Source organism: Tyto alba, unplaced genomic scaffold (assembly GCF_018691265.1).
Source record: "Tyto alba isolate M040663 unplaced genomic scaffold, T.alba_DEE_v4.0 Super-Scaffold_21, whole genome shotgun sequence".
In the NCBI taxonomy this organism is placed as follows: Eukaryota; Metazoa; Chordata; class Aves; order Strigiformes; family Tytonidae; genus Tyto; species Tyto alba.
Window position 1 is genome coordinate 20,990,231 of NW_024881295.1, and position 14,588 is coordinate 21,004,818.

The 14,588-nt window shown below is 44.2% G+C and overlaps 1 protein-coding gene and 1 long non-coding RNA gene across 3 annotated transcripts in view; one reads left to right on the top strand and one right to left on the bottom strand.

The window, feature by feature from the left end:
* Positions 1-21: 21 nt before the first annotated feature.
* LOC116962453 lies at positions 22-8,868 on the bottom strand. Its single transcript, XR_004407627.2, has 3 exons — positions 8,586-8,868; positions 4,637-4,724; positions 22-230 (listed from the first exon to the last, which is right to left on the bottom strand). It is a non-coding gene; the product is annotated as an uncharacterized LOC116962453 (long non-coding RNA).
* Positions 8,869-9,136: 268 nt separating this feature from the next.
* Positions 9,137-14,588, top strand: part of BRAF (B-Raf proto-oncogene, serine/threonine kinase) — an 82,796-nt gene continuing 77,344 nt past the window's right edge. For both annotated transcript variants that reach the window (XM_042795311.1, XM_042795312.1), the window contains exon 1: positions 9,137-9,436. In XM_042795311.1, coding sequence (XP_042651245.1) covers positions 9,299-9,436 — 138 coding nt within the window. In that variant the 5' untranslated portion in view covers positions 9,137-9,298. The remainder of the gene's footprint in view (positions 9,437-14,588) is intronic.

Here is a 14,588-nt window from a genome sequence, read left to right on the forward strand (position 1 = left end):
AGATGCAAAGAAAACAAGTGCTGTGGGAATCTCAGATTTATTCCTTTAAACTCAGTTCTCTTCTGTAACTGTTTGATTGTGACACTTGTACAATCCCTTGGGAGTAGATCCTGGAAACAAAATCCTTCAAGGGGATGTTCTCTTTTTGTCATCTTGCTATTGAGACGTGTCAAAGCAGAAACTCCTCCTGTTTAACCTCTTCTAGGAGCAGCATCATTTCTCTTAACTGTCTGGACAACAGTGAAAAACTCAAAGGTTATAACAATTAAAAATATATATATCTATATATTAGGCATATAAGAGGAAGAAGAAATGAAAACAATACCCTTATCATAAATGCTAGAGGTAAGTATGTAAATGATGTGTGGGGGCCAGACACTTAGAATGGATCTTTCTGTGCCTGCACAGTGGGGGTAGCATGAAGAAAGGCATTTTAGCCTCTTTCCTGCTTTCTCCTCTTCACTTCTTCTTGTCCTGTTTCTCGAGTGTGATATTAATGTCTGGAGCATAGAGAGGAAGGAACAGACATGAAAACAGCTGAAAATATTTGCTTGTGAAGGTTCAGTTACAGCAGGGCACAGCTGCAGTATGACCAAATGGTGAGGAGCATTCCTGGGGACAGATACTCGAGGGACATCACCACCGTGTTGGCTGAAAAATTGTTTAGGGTCGTCGAAGGGGCTAAACATGAAATCAGCAGGGGAACGATCGTGACACTGAAGTGTCTTTATACATACTGCGTTGAATTGTTCTGGGTGGAATACTGGGGAAAATTCCACAAAGTGAAACATTTAGAAAAATTGAGAAGGTTCCCAAGAAGTGGGTTTGGCTTCTGTTGTCTGAGTCAGGCAGAGCAAGGCTGAGCCAAGTGTTATAAAACATAGCACTGGGACCACTTCTCTCCTGGAAGAGGAGGCGGCAGACTGGATGACCTCATACATTTTCTCATACCATAACTAGATCTGTGAAAAGAAATCTCACCAACAGCTAAAAAAGGATTTTTATATCCATTAGGTTTTTGTCTATGCTTGAAAGTACTTCATCCCAGGGCTCCTCAAGCTGTTTGTAAATATTTTATGGAGTTCAGGGGGTCTCTCCCACTTCAGTTGTTGTTTCTGTGGGTTTAATGTTTGCCTTATGGGCTGTTCCAGTAAATAGGTTTTTAATGGTATGAGAAGCAAAAACCACCTGGGGTCCAGAAAGTCTAAAACCCATCCTACTGCCACACGCAATGGTGTGTTGCTGCAAATAAGTAATTGCAAATGCATCACATTCCTCAGTTCCCACTACAGTCCTGCCCGGATAAAAACGAATGGGGCCACTTGGCCCCCAACTTTCCAAAGTGGATGTCTAAAAAAACATGACTCCACATTCGAGCACCCACAGAAGTGGTGTGACTGGAGAAGCTGTGCGAATATTGAGTAGCTCCAACTGGCATCAATGGGACTTACCTCTGAATAATGGCTAGGTAAATCCTATGCTGGCAGACAGGGTTGTAGTCCCCTTCAGCCTTTGACTGATGGCAGTCTCTTCAGGATAGGACTGGTGAAACAACATCTCTGGAGGCTCTGTCATGCCTATGCATGCAATAGCTGCTCCCCCTGGGATACTGAGTGATGATCAGAATAATATTAGGCTGCCTGGGTACCACGGGTTGGTTTCCGTGGAGAAGAGAGCTGCAGGTGGCTTAAAGAAAGCCTCAAGCTGACGTGTGCTGTGCTGACATCTGGGTGACGCTGTCCTATTTACAACCAGCAACTCTGACAGGCAAGGTGCGACATTTTTAATTTCTGTACTTGCAGGTGAGGGAGCCTGTGTGTGACAGGCAGCGTCAAGCTGCTGCTCAGAATATTTCAGGGGGAGCAGCGGGCGATGACAGAGCTTATCTGAAAGGTGTGAGGGCATTGCACTCAGTATTGAGCTGTTAACAGAGAAGTTTATCATATTTTTTTTTTTTTAAATATTTCTAAGATGTCAGAGTTTATGCTGGCTTTTTATTTAAGTAGAAAAGATACGACTGATGTTTCGGCTGATGTTATTTAGTATTATGTTTCGTCTGTAGGCATAGGAGCATTTACATGAAGGCTCCAACCTAAAGCAGTATTCAGATGGCTTGTTCAAACTGGCACGTTAATATCAGAGAGGAGCCCGTGAATGAGGCAGTGCAGATGCCACCTAGACAGACGTTTCTTGCGTGAGCGGCCGGGAGGCGACCGACACGCAGGCTGCCTGTGAGGCAGCATGTGTTATTTCTTGGCTGTCTGTCCTGGGTCTGTTTGGTGCAATTGATGTGCAGGTGAGCGTTGTTCACAAGCTCTAAACTTCACAAATGCTTTTTGAATGAACAGCATAAAGAAGAAAGTATTAATTAGGCTAGAGAGTATCAGAATTGTTACTGACAACGAGCAAGTAACACTGCAGCCTCTATTTTTCTGCTTTTGCACTTAGTTATTCTGCTTATATGCTGTGATGTTGGCCAAAATACTGCCCTGCTGCCTGACACCAATACAGGCAACAGTGTGATGAGTCTCTGTATTTTCAAAGTGAGGTTGTTTGATAGCATCATCAAGTTTATTAATAAACATTAATGCCCTCTGAGGACAGAGAGTGGAGTACTGACTAGGCATGCAAACCACTTAAGATAAAATGAAGAACTAAGCTGGAGCCTTGCAGAATTCCCCCAGAGAGGGGTAACAGAAATTGTGTTCATTTACCAAAACAAATGTGTCTTCTGGAGAGAGAAGTCATATTGTATCAGAAAGGAATAACCATGTCTGAGGGCCTTCAGCATAACCACAAGCTTCAAGCAATCCACAGCATCAAAAACGCTGAGAGGCCATTGACCACTGCACCAGAAATTTTGCCTTTGGCCAAGAGCATACTTGCAGGAATGATGAGAATACAGCAGCATGGTTTGGAGACTGTCCTAGTTCCCACATGCTTGGCAGGCAGCTTGCTTCTTGGGGAGAGACTGGATCTCAGGCTCATGTTGTCTTGGTGGTAGCGAGAATTAAAAGACAAGGACGGATTATCAACTGTTGTACTGACTCTCTCAGCAAAAGACACTTGTGTTTAAATACGTAAGATGTGTATATGTATATTACAATATAAGCATTCCCTTAACAAGGTTATCCATCCTATTTGACCCATCACTGAAGAACAGTGACTCTTAAAACTCCAGCAACGTGGAGTATTGCCCTGAAAAAGACATGATCAGTTACCATGTTGTCTCTGTTCCACACCAAAGCTGCTGTTGCTGTCTTTGATTCATATGATTGATTTAGCCTTTTTGGACTCTTAAAGTTTCCTTACTCCAGGCCAATACTAACCCTAATGGACTTTTTAGGCTCACTGAAGAGGCTGGAAATTGAAAGGCACAGTTACTATCTAAACTGTTATTAGATCACAGATGTAGAGAGTTACCAACCTGTCTGTAAAGTGATGGAAAATCAAATTACAGCAGGTATTCAGGCCAGGGAAAGCTCAGCTAGCCTGGATGCTATGAAAGAGAATTCTAAGACTGGAACATAATTGAACAGTAATTTTCTGAACAGCCAGGTAACTTGTTTGAGGTGGTATCCTTTCTTGGAACTCACTCAATCGCGTTAGCCGTTTTTTGTGCCTACATGGGATGGTTTTGAGTTGCAAACTGTGACTGTTCACATTGTAACGTGAAGAATCTAAAACTATTTAGTCCGTAAAACTGTGATCAGCTTATCACTGTCCAACACAAAGGACTCAGAAATCAGATACCCAAACAAGCTGAACGCGTTAAAGCAATGACGAGGGAGGCGAAGGTAACAGGAGGGTCTTAACCAATCTTCTCAAATGTGAGATTTGGTCCCGGTTTCAGTAAAGTACAACGGGCAGGAAAATCAGTGCTCCTCGCTCCTTTGCTTCCCTGTTTTCATCTGCTTCTGGTTTCCTAAGAGAGTCACATCTTCTCCAGTGTCTACTACTTCTACGTTCTCCATCTAACCTCCTGCCCCATCCCTCCCCCTCCTCTTCCACTGGCTGCTACTTCTCTCAGTAGTGGTTTCAGGGCTCATGCTCTCTCTTGATGGTCCCTTATACGCCGCATCTGCCAGTATTTACACTACTGTTCAATAAAATGTGTAGTTTTCTCAGCTTCCCATGCTAGTGTGTGAGAGAAGGCAGGCGGCCAGCAGAGAGGGGGGCATAGCACGGCGATGCAGCACACACTGCCGGACCCTCAAGTCATTCCTCAGACAAGGAAGGAAGCAGGTTAGCATTTTGTTTTTGTGATGCTGAACGACGTGCAGGGTACAGAAGGGACCTATATGCAAAGTCACTCCTATGTTCCAGTCCCATCACCTCTCCTGCTCCCTGCCTCCCACACATTGCCTCCAAAGGGAAACGGTTTGCTTTTTACTTTCTGAATGCTTGGGCTGTGGTTTAGAGAGAAGAGCAACAGTTTCCTAAAGAATGACTCTAAAATAAATTATGCTTGAATCAAATGAAATCTATGTAAATATTTCCAATATCATTACAAGAAAATCCAGAATACGTTATTATTTATATATAAAAGAAATCTTGTTAGGTCAACATTGCTTTTAATGGTAGAATGAAAACCGAGTTAAGAACCTGGTGGATTCACATCTTCTTTTTTCCCTACCTCGTTTTTTTTCCTGGTGTCCACCCATCCTCATAATTTCTGCTCATGTATTTAACTCAAAGGGAAAGAACGATGAAGTCTCCATCGACTGAAAAAAAATACAGTTGAGATTGTTCAGTTGCCAAGTTCAAATCACCACGTAAATACTACCTGATTTCTCGCTGAAGGCATGAATGTTTCAGGTTCAGCAGTATCACAGAATGGTAAATCTCCTGAACTAGAAATTCTCAGGACGCTACCAAAGGAAAAAATACATACGATCTGTACAGGAATAGTTTAAAAAAGGAAAAAAAAAAAAAAGTTGGGGGGGAAGCGAAGAAGAAAACAGCCTTACTTTCTCTATTGCCTCACACTGAAACAATCAGACAGTGATCCCTAGAAATGACAGTGTATCTTAAAGTCAGTGGAATAACAGGTTTTAAATATATATATGTGTGTATATATATATGTTATTTAATTATTTATTATATTTAGTTATTATTTAATAGGTCTAACACTAAACGTGCTAAAGAGAAGTGAAAAAAGAAATTCTCTGTCCTTTCCTCAAAACATGTCTTCAACATTCTTTTCCTGGAGAGCAAAATAATTTTCTGAAGTATGTATTATTCTGACTAGTAATCAGAAAATTACTTAATTCTGGACAACAGCTTAATTTCTGGCGTGCTTTAAATTTTCTGGCCAAGATAACAGGGAACATGACTGTTGTCATTAGTATCTGTGTTCCATCAACATCTGTATTTCCACTGTTAAGATTGAGGATTAATCTGCTATATAAACAGTACTATTGCCTTGGATACATTAAGTTGTGCACTTCACACTACAGCATTTAAAAGTGACGTGTATATTTTAACATACTTTAGAAGACCTGCAATTATCTTCTCATGGTGCAGAATTTAATCCAGCATTTTCAAATGTATATGGGCCAAGCAGTAACGCTACAATGTACGGGACAAATACTGTCTTTTCAGCATATGAAAAGGCTAAGCAGTTTGGGGAAATTTGGAAAAAATTTAGACATCCAGAGTTTAAAATGTGTTGAGTTTCACACCACTTTACAAAATCAGTTTCTATTATATCAATATGCAAATTGTGTAAATTTTTGATTAGGAGACTGAAAGGCTGTGGGTTTTTTGAGATACTGTCATCTATTGAAAGAATACCATAAATGAGACCAGTATTAGGTTTTATCTAATACCTCTTTTGGACGTTCCTGTTTTGGAATACCTCATTAAGATTAATTCTTTTTCAGGAGGAAAGGATAAAGACACATTCAAATGCTCACAAGGAGACAGTTGCTGTAAGGTAGCCATATAATTTTTTTTACTGACTCATTAAAACAGTGTTCTCTGGAAGTGCAGGCGTCGATTAGATCAGACACTTGTTCTGGTGGTGGGCAATCTAGCTGAAGAGCCTTTGTCTTTTAACAGCTGGAGTTGTTTTTCTGATCTGAATTAAAATAAACAAATTCTGAGGAGGATCAAACCCCAGTGCATAATGAAGAGTCTGATGGGAGGTGGCGGGTTTTATGTTTACAAGTATGCATTACCTGCTGCAATACCAGATAAACTGGCTGTGCTGCATTGTAGGAATCAACCAGCCAGTATCCCAAGTAGCCTGCGGATTTGATAGCAGAAACCAGCCTTTCACATCTAGGTTATAAGTTTGATTTTGACCTATGTTGGTAATGAAAGCTAATCTCTGTAAAAGATGTTGATTATATCAATTATCAGTAGATAGGAATTCATGTCACCAAGAAATAGTTACAGGTAATAACGATTTATCTTCCATCATGACGGATTAAACAGAGGAACCAAAAATGCCACCATGCGAAGTAGGTAATTCCATTTATCTCTAGGTGTGGATTCCCCCAAACAAAAGGAAAGTAGAGCATAAATAGTAAATTTCTGTCTCCTTCCTACACGACTCTTAAAATAGTATTCTGTTCTTTATTTCAGTTGAAACGCTGGGTTTTTAACTCATGTATTTTGGGTGGTAACTGCTGTGTGCCCAGATTTGGTCACTGGTTGTCAACATTAGGTTTTAGAATTGCAACTCTTCAGGTGGTACATCAAATGTAACAAGAAAGTGTAGCAAATATATTTTATGTGAATATAAATCCTCTGAAAAAATCAGAAGCTCGGGAATAAAGGCACACAAGATTACTAAAAGCTTTGGGAAAGGTATTACCGTTTACAGATTGATAGTAGTCTACTAATTCTACTGCTAGAGTTATGACCTGGACATAAATTGCTTGGGGAATAAAACGAGGGCTATGGCTACGTTCTGTACATTGAGACTAAACTATCCCTTGGTATAAATTTCATTGAAACGGATTGACTTGCTCTCTCAGTTAACCCATATTACTCCGTTGGCTCTTCCACAACAGGCTGTGTGCTGGGATAGCCACCTCGTACTGCCTCTGCCGCTTTTTCCTTCAAAGATCAGAGAAATTTCTCCCAGTGCTTAGTCCTCAGCAGGTATGTTGTTTTCCAGAGTCCGTGTGCATTTTTCACTACCATTACACATTCCCATCGCATAGCAGGAATTGCTGATAATGATCATCTTCATTAACGTGGCTATTAGAAATTTCTAAACTAGGCGAGCTGCTTAGTTTGTACATTTGGTTCCTGTGCATTTGTGCAGCCCTTTTGTTGACTGCACTGCAGGACACCAGTTGTAGAAAAACCTAGCCTCCTATCTCAGGAGAGCGTAGCCTGTCAGATAATAAATTAAAATCCATTTAAATATTAACGGGATTATTTTGCTTATTTCTCATGTGTGTTCAGGAGGCATTTAATACTGCATAGCTCTCTACAGGAAAGACCTTCAGCTAAATTCATGCCCTGAGTTCCTTCCCTCCATACCACAGGTTCTGGTATTCCTGACTCCATTGTGGTTTTGCTGTGTCCATACAGTAAATTGATGTTGCATTTATTTACCAGTTGCAGCGCTGCCAGTATCGAACTGCACTTTTACACAGCAATGGCCCCAGTGTGACAGGTGAAATATTAAACCTCAGATCTATCATCCGGATTATTACAGTAAGAGGTTGTATGGTTACATATTCACAACTACAGTGAAACAGAGATAAATACGTTTGCACGTGCATGTTTCAGCTTAGTGTTTTAACTGGCTGCCATAAAATCGTCAGGTTGTGATAGAACAGCCTTTACCCTCTCTGAAATCCCGCTGCTGCTCTGACACCTTAGGTTTGCTTTGCAATGCATTAAAATAGCGTTACCAATCTGGTATTTATCATGAAGACCCTTCCGGCAAGAAAGCAACTTAACCCCCCTGATTTTAGCGAATGCTTTAGGTGCGCAAGCGGCGTTTTGACGGGTGCGGCAGGGAGCGATATGACACAAGTTTTCACTTCAACTGTGAGCACGCTGGGGGAAGGTGGCCACCAGCACTGGGGATTTTTTGGGGGGAGCGGGCCCTGGGGGCGGGAGGGGGTGGCAGAGGTGGCTGTTGGCTCCAGCTCCTCCTGGTTTTCGGAGCTTTCGGAGCTCTGCCCGTTTCCTCTTCTTCTTTGGAAGGCCGAGCCCGTCCCGTCACGCAGACAAGGTGCAGGACAGGGCGGACGCTCGGATTCGGAATCCGGGATCTGCTCCCGGGCCTCCAGCTTGGATAAAGCTGGCCAGAGGGCAAGCGAGGCGTTCGTTACCCAGGGGAAGGAAGGCGTCCTCGTTTCTGCCGAGCCCCCGACCAGACCCTTCCCTCGCTGGAAGCGGCCTGGGTAAATCACCCAGCAGCCTGCGGCACCTCACGGCCTAAATGCCGCCGACGGAAAAAATAAGGATGTTTTATCAATTCAACCTATCAAATATTTTAGTTATAACTGGAGCAGGCACACCGCTTTCAGATGAAAATGTGTTTTTTTGTTTTTTTTTTTTTTTTTGAAAGTATCTCTGTCGCTGGCGCGTGGTACGTGTTTATAAAGATTTACCTCAGAGCTGCCACGCGATTGTTTGGCAAATGACGTCAGACCGGCCGGGAGCCCCTCTCCTCCCCTGGCTATTCACCGCACTCCTGTTCTAGCACGAGACGAGCTCACGGAGCGTGTAAAATCCCATTTGCTCCCCGTTTTAATCTTGCCGGCACCTCGGTCCCGGTTTTCCTCCACCCGCAGCTTGCGGGGCTCCCCGCGCTGTCACCGGGGCCGCTGCTGGGAAGGACCCCCCCCGCCGACCCCCTGGCATTTGGTGCCTACACCGGCCCCGCCAAGCCGATTTATTTCGCGTGGGGCTTCTCCCGCCGCCCACGGGCCCGGCCCCGGCCCCGCGGGGGTAAAGGCGCTGCGCTTCCGCCCCGCCAGGGGGCGCTGCGGTGGGTGGGGGGGGCGGGGCCGCGGCCTGGAGGGGCGGCACCCCAACCCACGTTCGAGTTCCCAGGGCGACGGGTGGGGGGGTGGTCGCTCCGTGACGTCAGGGTGTTTCCCGGTGACGTCGGGCGGCTCATGCGCAGTTGGCGGCGGCGGCGATTCTGGGTGACGTCACGGGCCGGGCGTGACGTGCCGGTGGCGCGGACCGCTGGGAGCTGGCCGGGATCTGCGCTTCCCCCCCCCTCCCCCCTCCCGCTACGGGTCGCGGCTGGGGGCGTCCCGGCGGCGGGGACGCGGCTCCCCCCTCCCCCTCCCTCGCCTCGGCGCTCCGATCCAAGATGGCGGCGCTGAGCAGCGGCAGCAGCGCGGAGGGGGCCTCGCTCTTCAACGGGGACATGGAGCCTGAGCCGCCGCCGCCGCCCGCGCTCGGCGCCTGCTACGCGGGGGGCAGCGGCGACCCGGCCATCCCGGAGGAGGTGAGGCCACTCGGCGGCTGCGGCAGCCGCCCACCACCACCCCCCCCCCCCACACACACACACACACCCGCCGCCGATCGCGCCCCCGCCTCTCCGGCCGGCCTGCGCGGCGGGGGGGCGCGGGGCAGGGTGAGACGCGGGGCCGGCTGCGGGAATCCCCGCTGCGGGGACGCCCCCGGCCTCCTCCCCGTTCCGGCGGCGGGGGCGCCCGCTGGCTCCCGCCGCCGCCGGTGGTGCAGCGTCGGGGCGGGGAGGCTCCGCGCTTCGCCTCGGCCTCGCTCCCTCAGGCGGGGCCCGCGCTGCCCCGGGGGCGGCCGGAGGAGCCGGCGGGGGCCGGGGCTTCCCCCCGCCGCGCTCCGGCTGGCGAGGGGCGGCGGTCCCGGTCCGGTGTGAGGGGAGCCCGCCTCCCTGCCCCGGCTGTTAGGCTCGCTGTTACCGGGCGGCTGTGGCCGGCAAGGCTTTGTGTGCGTGTGGGATGTGTAATCCTTTTCCCCCGACGGTTGGGAAATGCAGGGAACGCGCTTTAACAGCAGGGTCGGGTACGGTTCCTTGTGTGGATGTTGGCCTGGCTCGCCGTTTCTGCGCGGGGAGTCTGAGGAAATGTTAACGGGCAGGGCGCTGTGCAGGCGCTGAGGATGTCAGGCCTCTGGTTTGTGTCTCTTGCATACTTCCTGTGTTTTGGGGCATGTTACTTAACTTCCCAAATCCCACGGAGGGCGAGCAGTACTACCTGTTTTGCTAGGGTTAAAGCGTAAGTTAAGTTGCTCACGCTTCAAAAACGTTGTCAGGAGGTGGAATGAAAATGTGCCGTAACAACACGAGGTATTTTGCAGATTCGTGTACTGTAGGCATCGAAGTCAGAACGAATTGCCAAATGCCATGCATCAGGTCTGTTCCCGGAGGTAAATACAGGTGCCAAAAGCTCAGCCTTCTTGTTCCGAGCAGTAGTTGCTGAAGATTATTTCAGCTTGGCTTTCCCCAGTGTGTCTGTAATCAGTACGGGACTTTTCTGAGAATAAAGTCTTGTGGTCCGTGGAGGTGCCGAGCCCACCAGGTACCAGCTCCTCGCTGCTCTGGGGGGAGAGCACCTCCGTCAGGGAAAACAAACTGGCTTGGATCATCACCTCACAGAGGGGTCCAATTTGACTCCCATCTCACCAGAAAAAGACTGTCTTTTTATCCGTTTTATTTATTAATAGCATAGTGGATTACAGTGGAATTAATGAGTTGAGAAGTTTGACAAGTACTAGAGCTTATGCTGGGTAGATAGCCAGAAAGGAGAAATAAGGAAGGAGTCTGCCCCTATCAGTGCTAGTGAGAGGTGAGATTGATTCCCTCATCTTAAGGAGTTACTGGCTTACTTGCTGAAGGCATATAAAACTCAGCAGTATACATATATTTTACACGTAACCAGCAGGGTGATTAAGTGGTTTGAGCAATGCAAGCCCAGTCTCAACTTCCCTGAGTAAGGAGAAACTCTCAACTTGTTGAGAAACTTAAATACCTAAAGAGTGGGGTTGAACAAGTGCTTGCTTTCAGCAGCAAAATAAGGTTAAAAAGCTTCTTGCTGACTTCTATCGCCCAGATTGTGCTGGTGCAACTGTATATGGAACTACGTTTCTCAGTCATTTCTGCCATTAAAAAAAAAATAAATCTCTGTGGAGTTATTTCAATAACTGTTTTATAGTGTGGCCCTAGAAACACTAATACCAATACAGCTGAGTTGGGTAACTAAACTGCAGTGCAAGGGAGAGGAGAGGAGAAAGCAGTGGCGGGAGGCAAGAATTTTTAAAAATCGGGTTTTGTAACAAGGGGGGGTGTTTGTGCAACTGCCGTAAGTCACTTGAACTTCAGAAATGCTTCAGCCTGCATCAGTCATTAGATTTGACTGCAAATGCTAAATTATATACTGTAGCTTCTTCTCCCCTGGCCCTGAATATCTTACATGAGAGAGAGGGAGAGAAGCACTCTGGTATCTGGAACACCTGACAACCAGAGAGGTTGCATTGCAAATACGGGTGCATATATTCAAGGTTTGGAAGTGTGTGGGGGTATTCTTGTGCTATTTAAAAGTAAACTACGTATATATTGGAGATACTGGAACACAGGTCTAAGGCAAAGCCGGTGCTAGAATTGTTATTTTCTGATGTGGTCTTGTTGTTCTTCCTCAAGTCGTAAGTAATTACATTTTGTTTACTGTATAAGTACACCTATTACTTCATCTAAACCTGTACCATTAATAAAGTTCAAGACCAAAAAATTGATGATACTGTTAAAATGGAAACTATCCTTAATACTAAAACAAGCCAACCTAACATATAATGCAAATTCAAAGTGACATAAGTCAGAAGAACACTGAAGTGCTCCTGACTGACTCATGGCTCTAATACAAGTACATGCTCTAGTGTTTTGTTTAATTCCTTCAAGACAAGGTAAATTTAAGCTTTAAAAGTAACCTTGCTGTGGAAGCCTGTCAAGGAGCATAACCTCAGTTACTTTGAGGAGATACTTGGAAAGGTTTTAGTTTCCTGTAATCTTTCAGAAACTGCTGTCCTGATTTCCAGAAAGAAAACCTTGAGTTCTCTACTCAGTTTCTAGTTTGATGAGAGGGGTGGACAACAAGAATCTCTGACAGACCTCAAAGTCGTCTTGCACAAACTTATAAGTTAGAATCTTCTGGTGAAGGAGGTATTCTGTATCAAGGTGGTAATCGAGTGTTTCTGTGTTGATTAAAACGACATCAGTGTTGCTTACGAATTCAAGGGTTGGAGTTTTGAAAAAGAAGTTTAAGCGATACCATTCGACTTATGGCCAGTTTTTAATCAAATATGAACTTAGTTCTTCAGAAGTTGCCTCAGTAGCCTGGCTAAAGCATTTTTTTCTGTATTACAATTCCAGATTATAAGAGTAGTTGCCCATGCACTCATATAGTACATTTAGGAAATGGGTACTTCACGGGGGCATAAAGATTTGAAAAGGGCAGGGACACGTGAATTTAGCAGAAATTTTCCTCTTCTGCTCACCGTTCAGTTGCTGGAGTTGGGAGGCCTAGGGTAAGTGCTGGTGTCCGGAGGCAGGTAGGTTGGCTTCTTCCCCGGGATGAATTGTCAGGAAAAGGGATTGTTTGGATGGAGGGCTTTCAGAGTGTAACAGGGCAGTTGATAGAAGGAGTAAGGAGTGTGTGACAGCTGGGAGGAAAGGCTCTGTTCATGTTGCTAGAGATTATTTACACCAGTATTAAATAATTCAAATGAGATTTTCTGTACTTCGGAGTAGTGTGCCCTGAACTGCTCTTTGGAAGACAAAAATTACTTTGAAGGTTGGGAAGTGAGGGCTTGATCTGTTGGATGGTTGATCGTTTTCTAGGTGGCAATGCTGGAATTTATCCTGCATCAATATTAGTTATATATTTAGAAACCTTAATCTTTTAGAACAGATTTTAGAAGAATAATAAAATGCATAGAATGAAAAGGCGCATCTAATGTTGTCATATGAAGTGGTAGATTCTCATAAAGTAACGTAGGTATACCAAGACAAACGGGGGTTCGTTTTGCTGTAACAACATTTAGGGAACCTATCATGCTGGGAATTAGAATAAATTTCCTTTTAAGTTTCTATTTCTCTGAAGTGTTTACAATTAAACGTGTTACTTGGAAAGTTGAAGCAATATAAGCATTTTTTTTTTTTTTTTTTTATTTCATTGCTTTTGTAATTTTGGGAATAAGTTTTATGTTGAATCTCAATTATGTTTATTTCGTTTGTGTTCAGTGATTGAGCTAACTTTATTGTCTGTGAATGACATCTGGTTTAATTGTGAGGACAAGTTAAACTTTAGCTACAAGATGCTTCATATCCAGCTAATATTCTGCAGGAGTATACCTCAAAAGATAAGTGAAATAATCCTTTTGTTTTGCATAGGACTGGAAAGGCCTTAGCTGAATACTGTGTCTGATTTTGGGACACAGCTTCACAAAATACAGCTGAGGAGAGTCTAGAGAAGAATAATAATAGTGAACTGAAGTCTAGAAGGTCAGAGCTTTGAGGAAAGACTTAGGAAAAAAAAAAATCAAAAAACTGAGGCTGTTTAAAAAAGAAATGAGAATTGCTAAATCTAATGCAAAGAATGCAAATAACTTGTTCTCCAGGGTTGTGGTGATTACTGCCAGAAGTAGTGACTTTAAATGGTAGTGGAGAAGAGGGTTTTGTGTTACTATTCAACCCTTTACCCTTTTCTTTATGGCTAGGTATAGCGAAGCATGAGAATAGATTTCCTTAACTTACTGACAGAATGTCCATTAGTAGATTCTGTCACCTCACAGGCAAACACATGTTGGGAGCGATGGGGAAAAGTTGATCCAGGTCTAGAAAAGGCAATGATTTTGATAACCTCTCTTCTCTTTTTCCCCAGTCTTTTTAGGATTTATTTATGGCGAGGTAGATCGAACAGTAGAACGCAACCTTAAAATACTTGAGTTTAGTGGGGATGTTAAAGAAATCTCTGCTTACGATGTTGTTCCCAAAAGGCAATAGGATTAATAGTTCTGTCCTGTGGTAGCTTGTTTGATTACACAAAACTTGCATAATGGAGTAGTAAGTAGCTGCTTCTGAAAAGTTTTGATGTCTCAGTAGGCTTGTTTCTTGACTCTGTGGATATCCACAAACTGGTTGGATACAGTATGTTTGGTACTGAGTTTTTTGTTGATTTATGTTGTTACTTCAGCCATTAACGCTGTTCCCATTTGTATTGTGTTGTAGTTGTTAAACTCAAAGGCATCTTATTTTTAAAGCTGTTCTAATAATATCCTTCTTGACACTTGTTTAGCCAGGAAAGGCAGTTCTTTTGTTGAATGTAGTTAAAAATACTGTAGACCAAATGAGATTTATTTTTTTTTTTCCTAACGGCAACGGCTTTTGATGATAGATATTTTTTAAAACAAACTGAAAAAACGCCCTAATTTCCTTAAAGCTCCAATATTCCTCTTTGTTTATTCTGTAACAAGTCTATTGTTCAGCTTTATTGTATCTATAGAAAATTTGACTGCATGAAAGATTTTGGAGGGAGTTTCAATTAGCAGGAAATGTAATTTTATTTGTACTTCCAAGGGAAACAAAAGAAGGTTTCAAACAATCATGAAATCGCTAAATCTCTTCC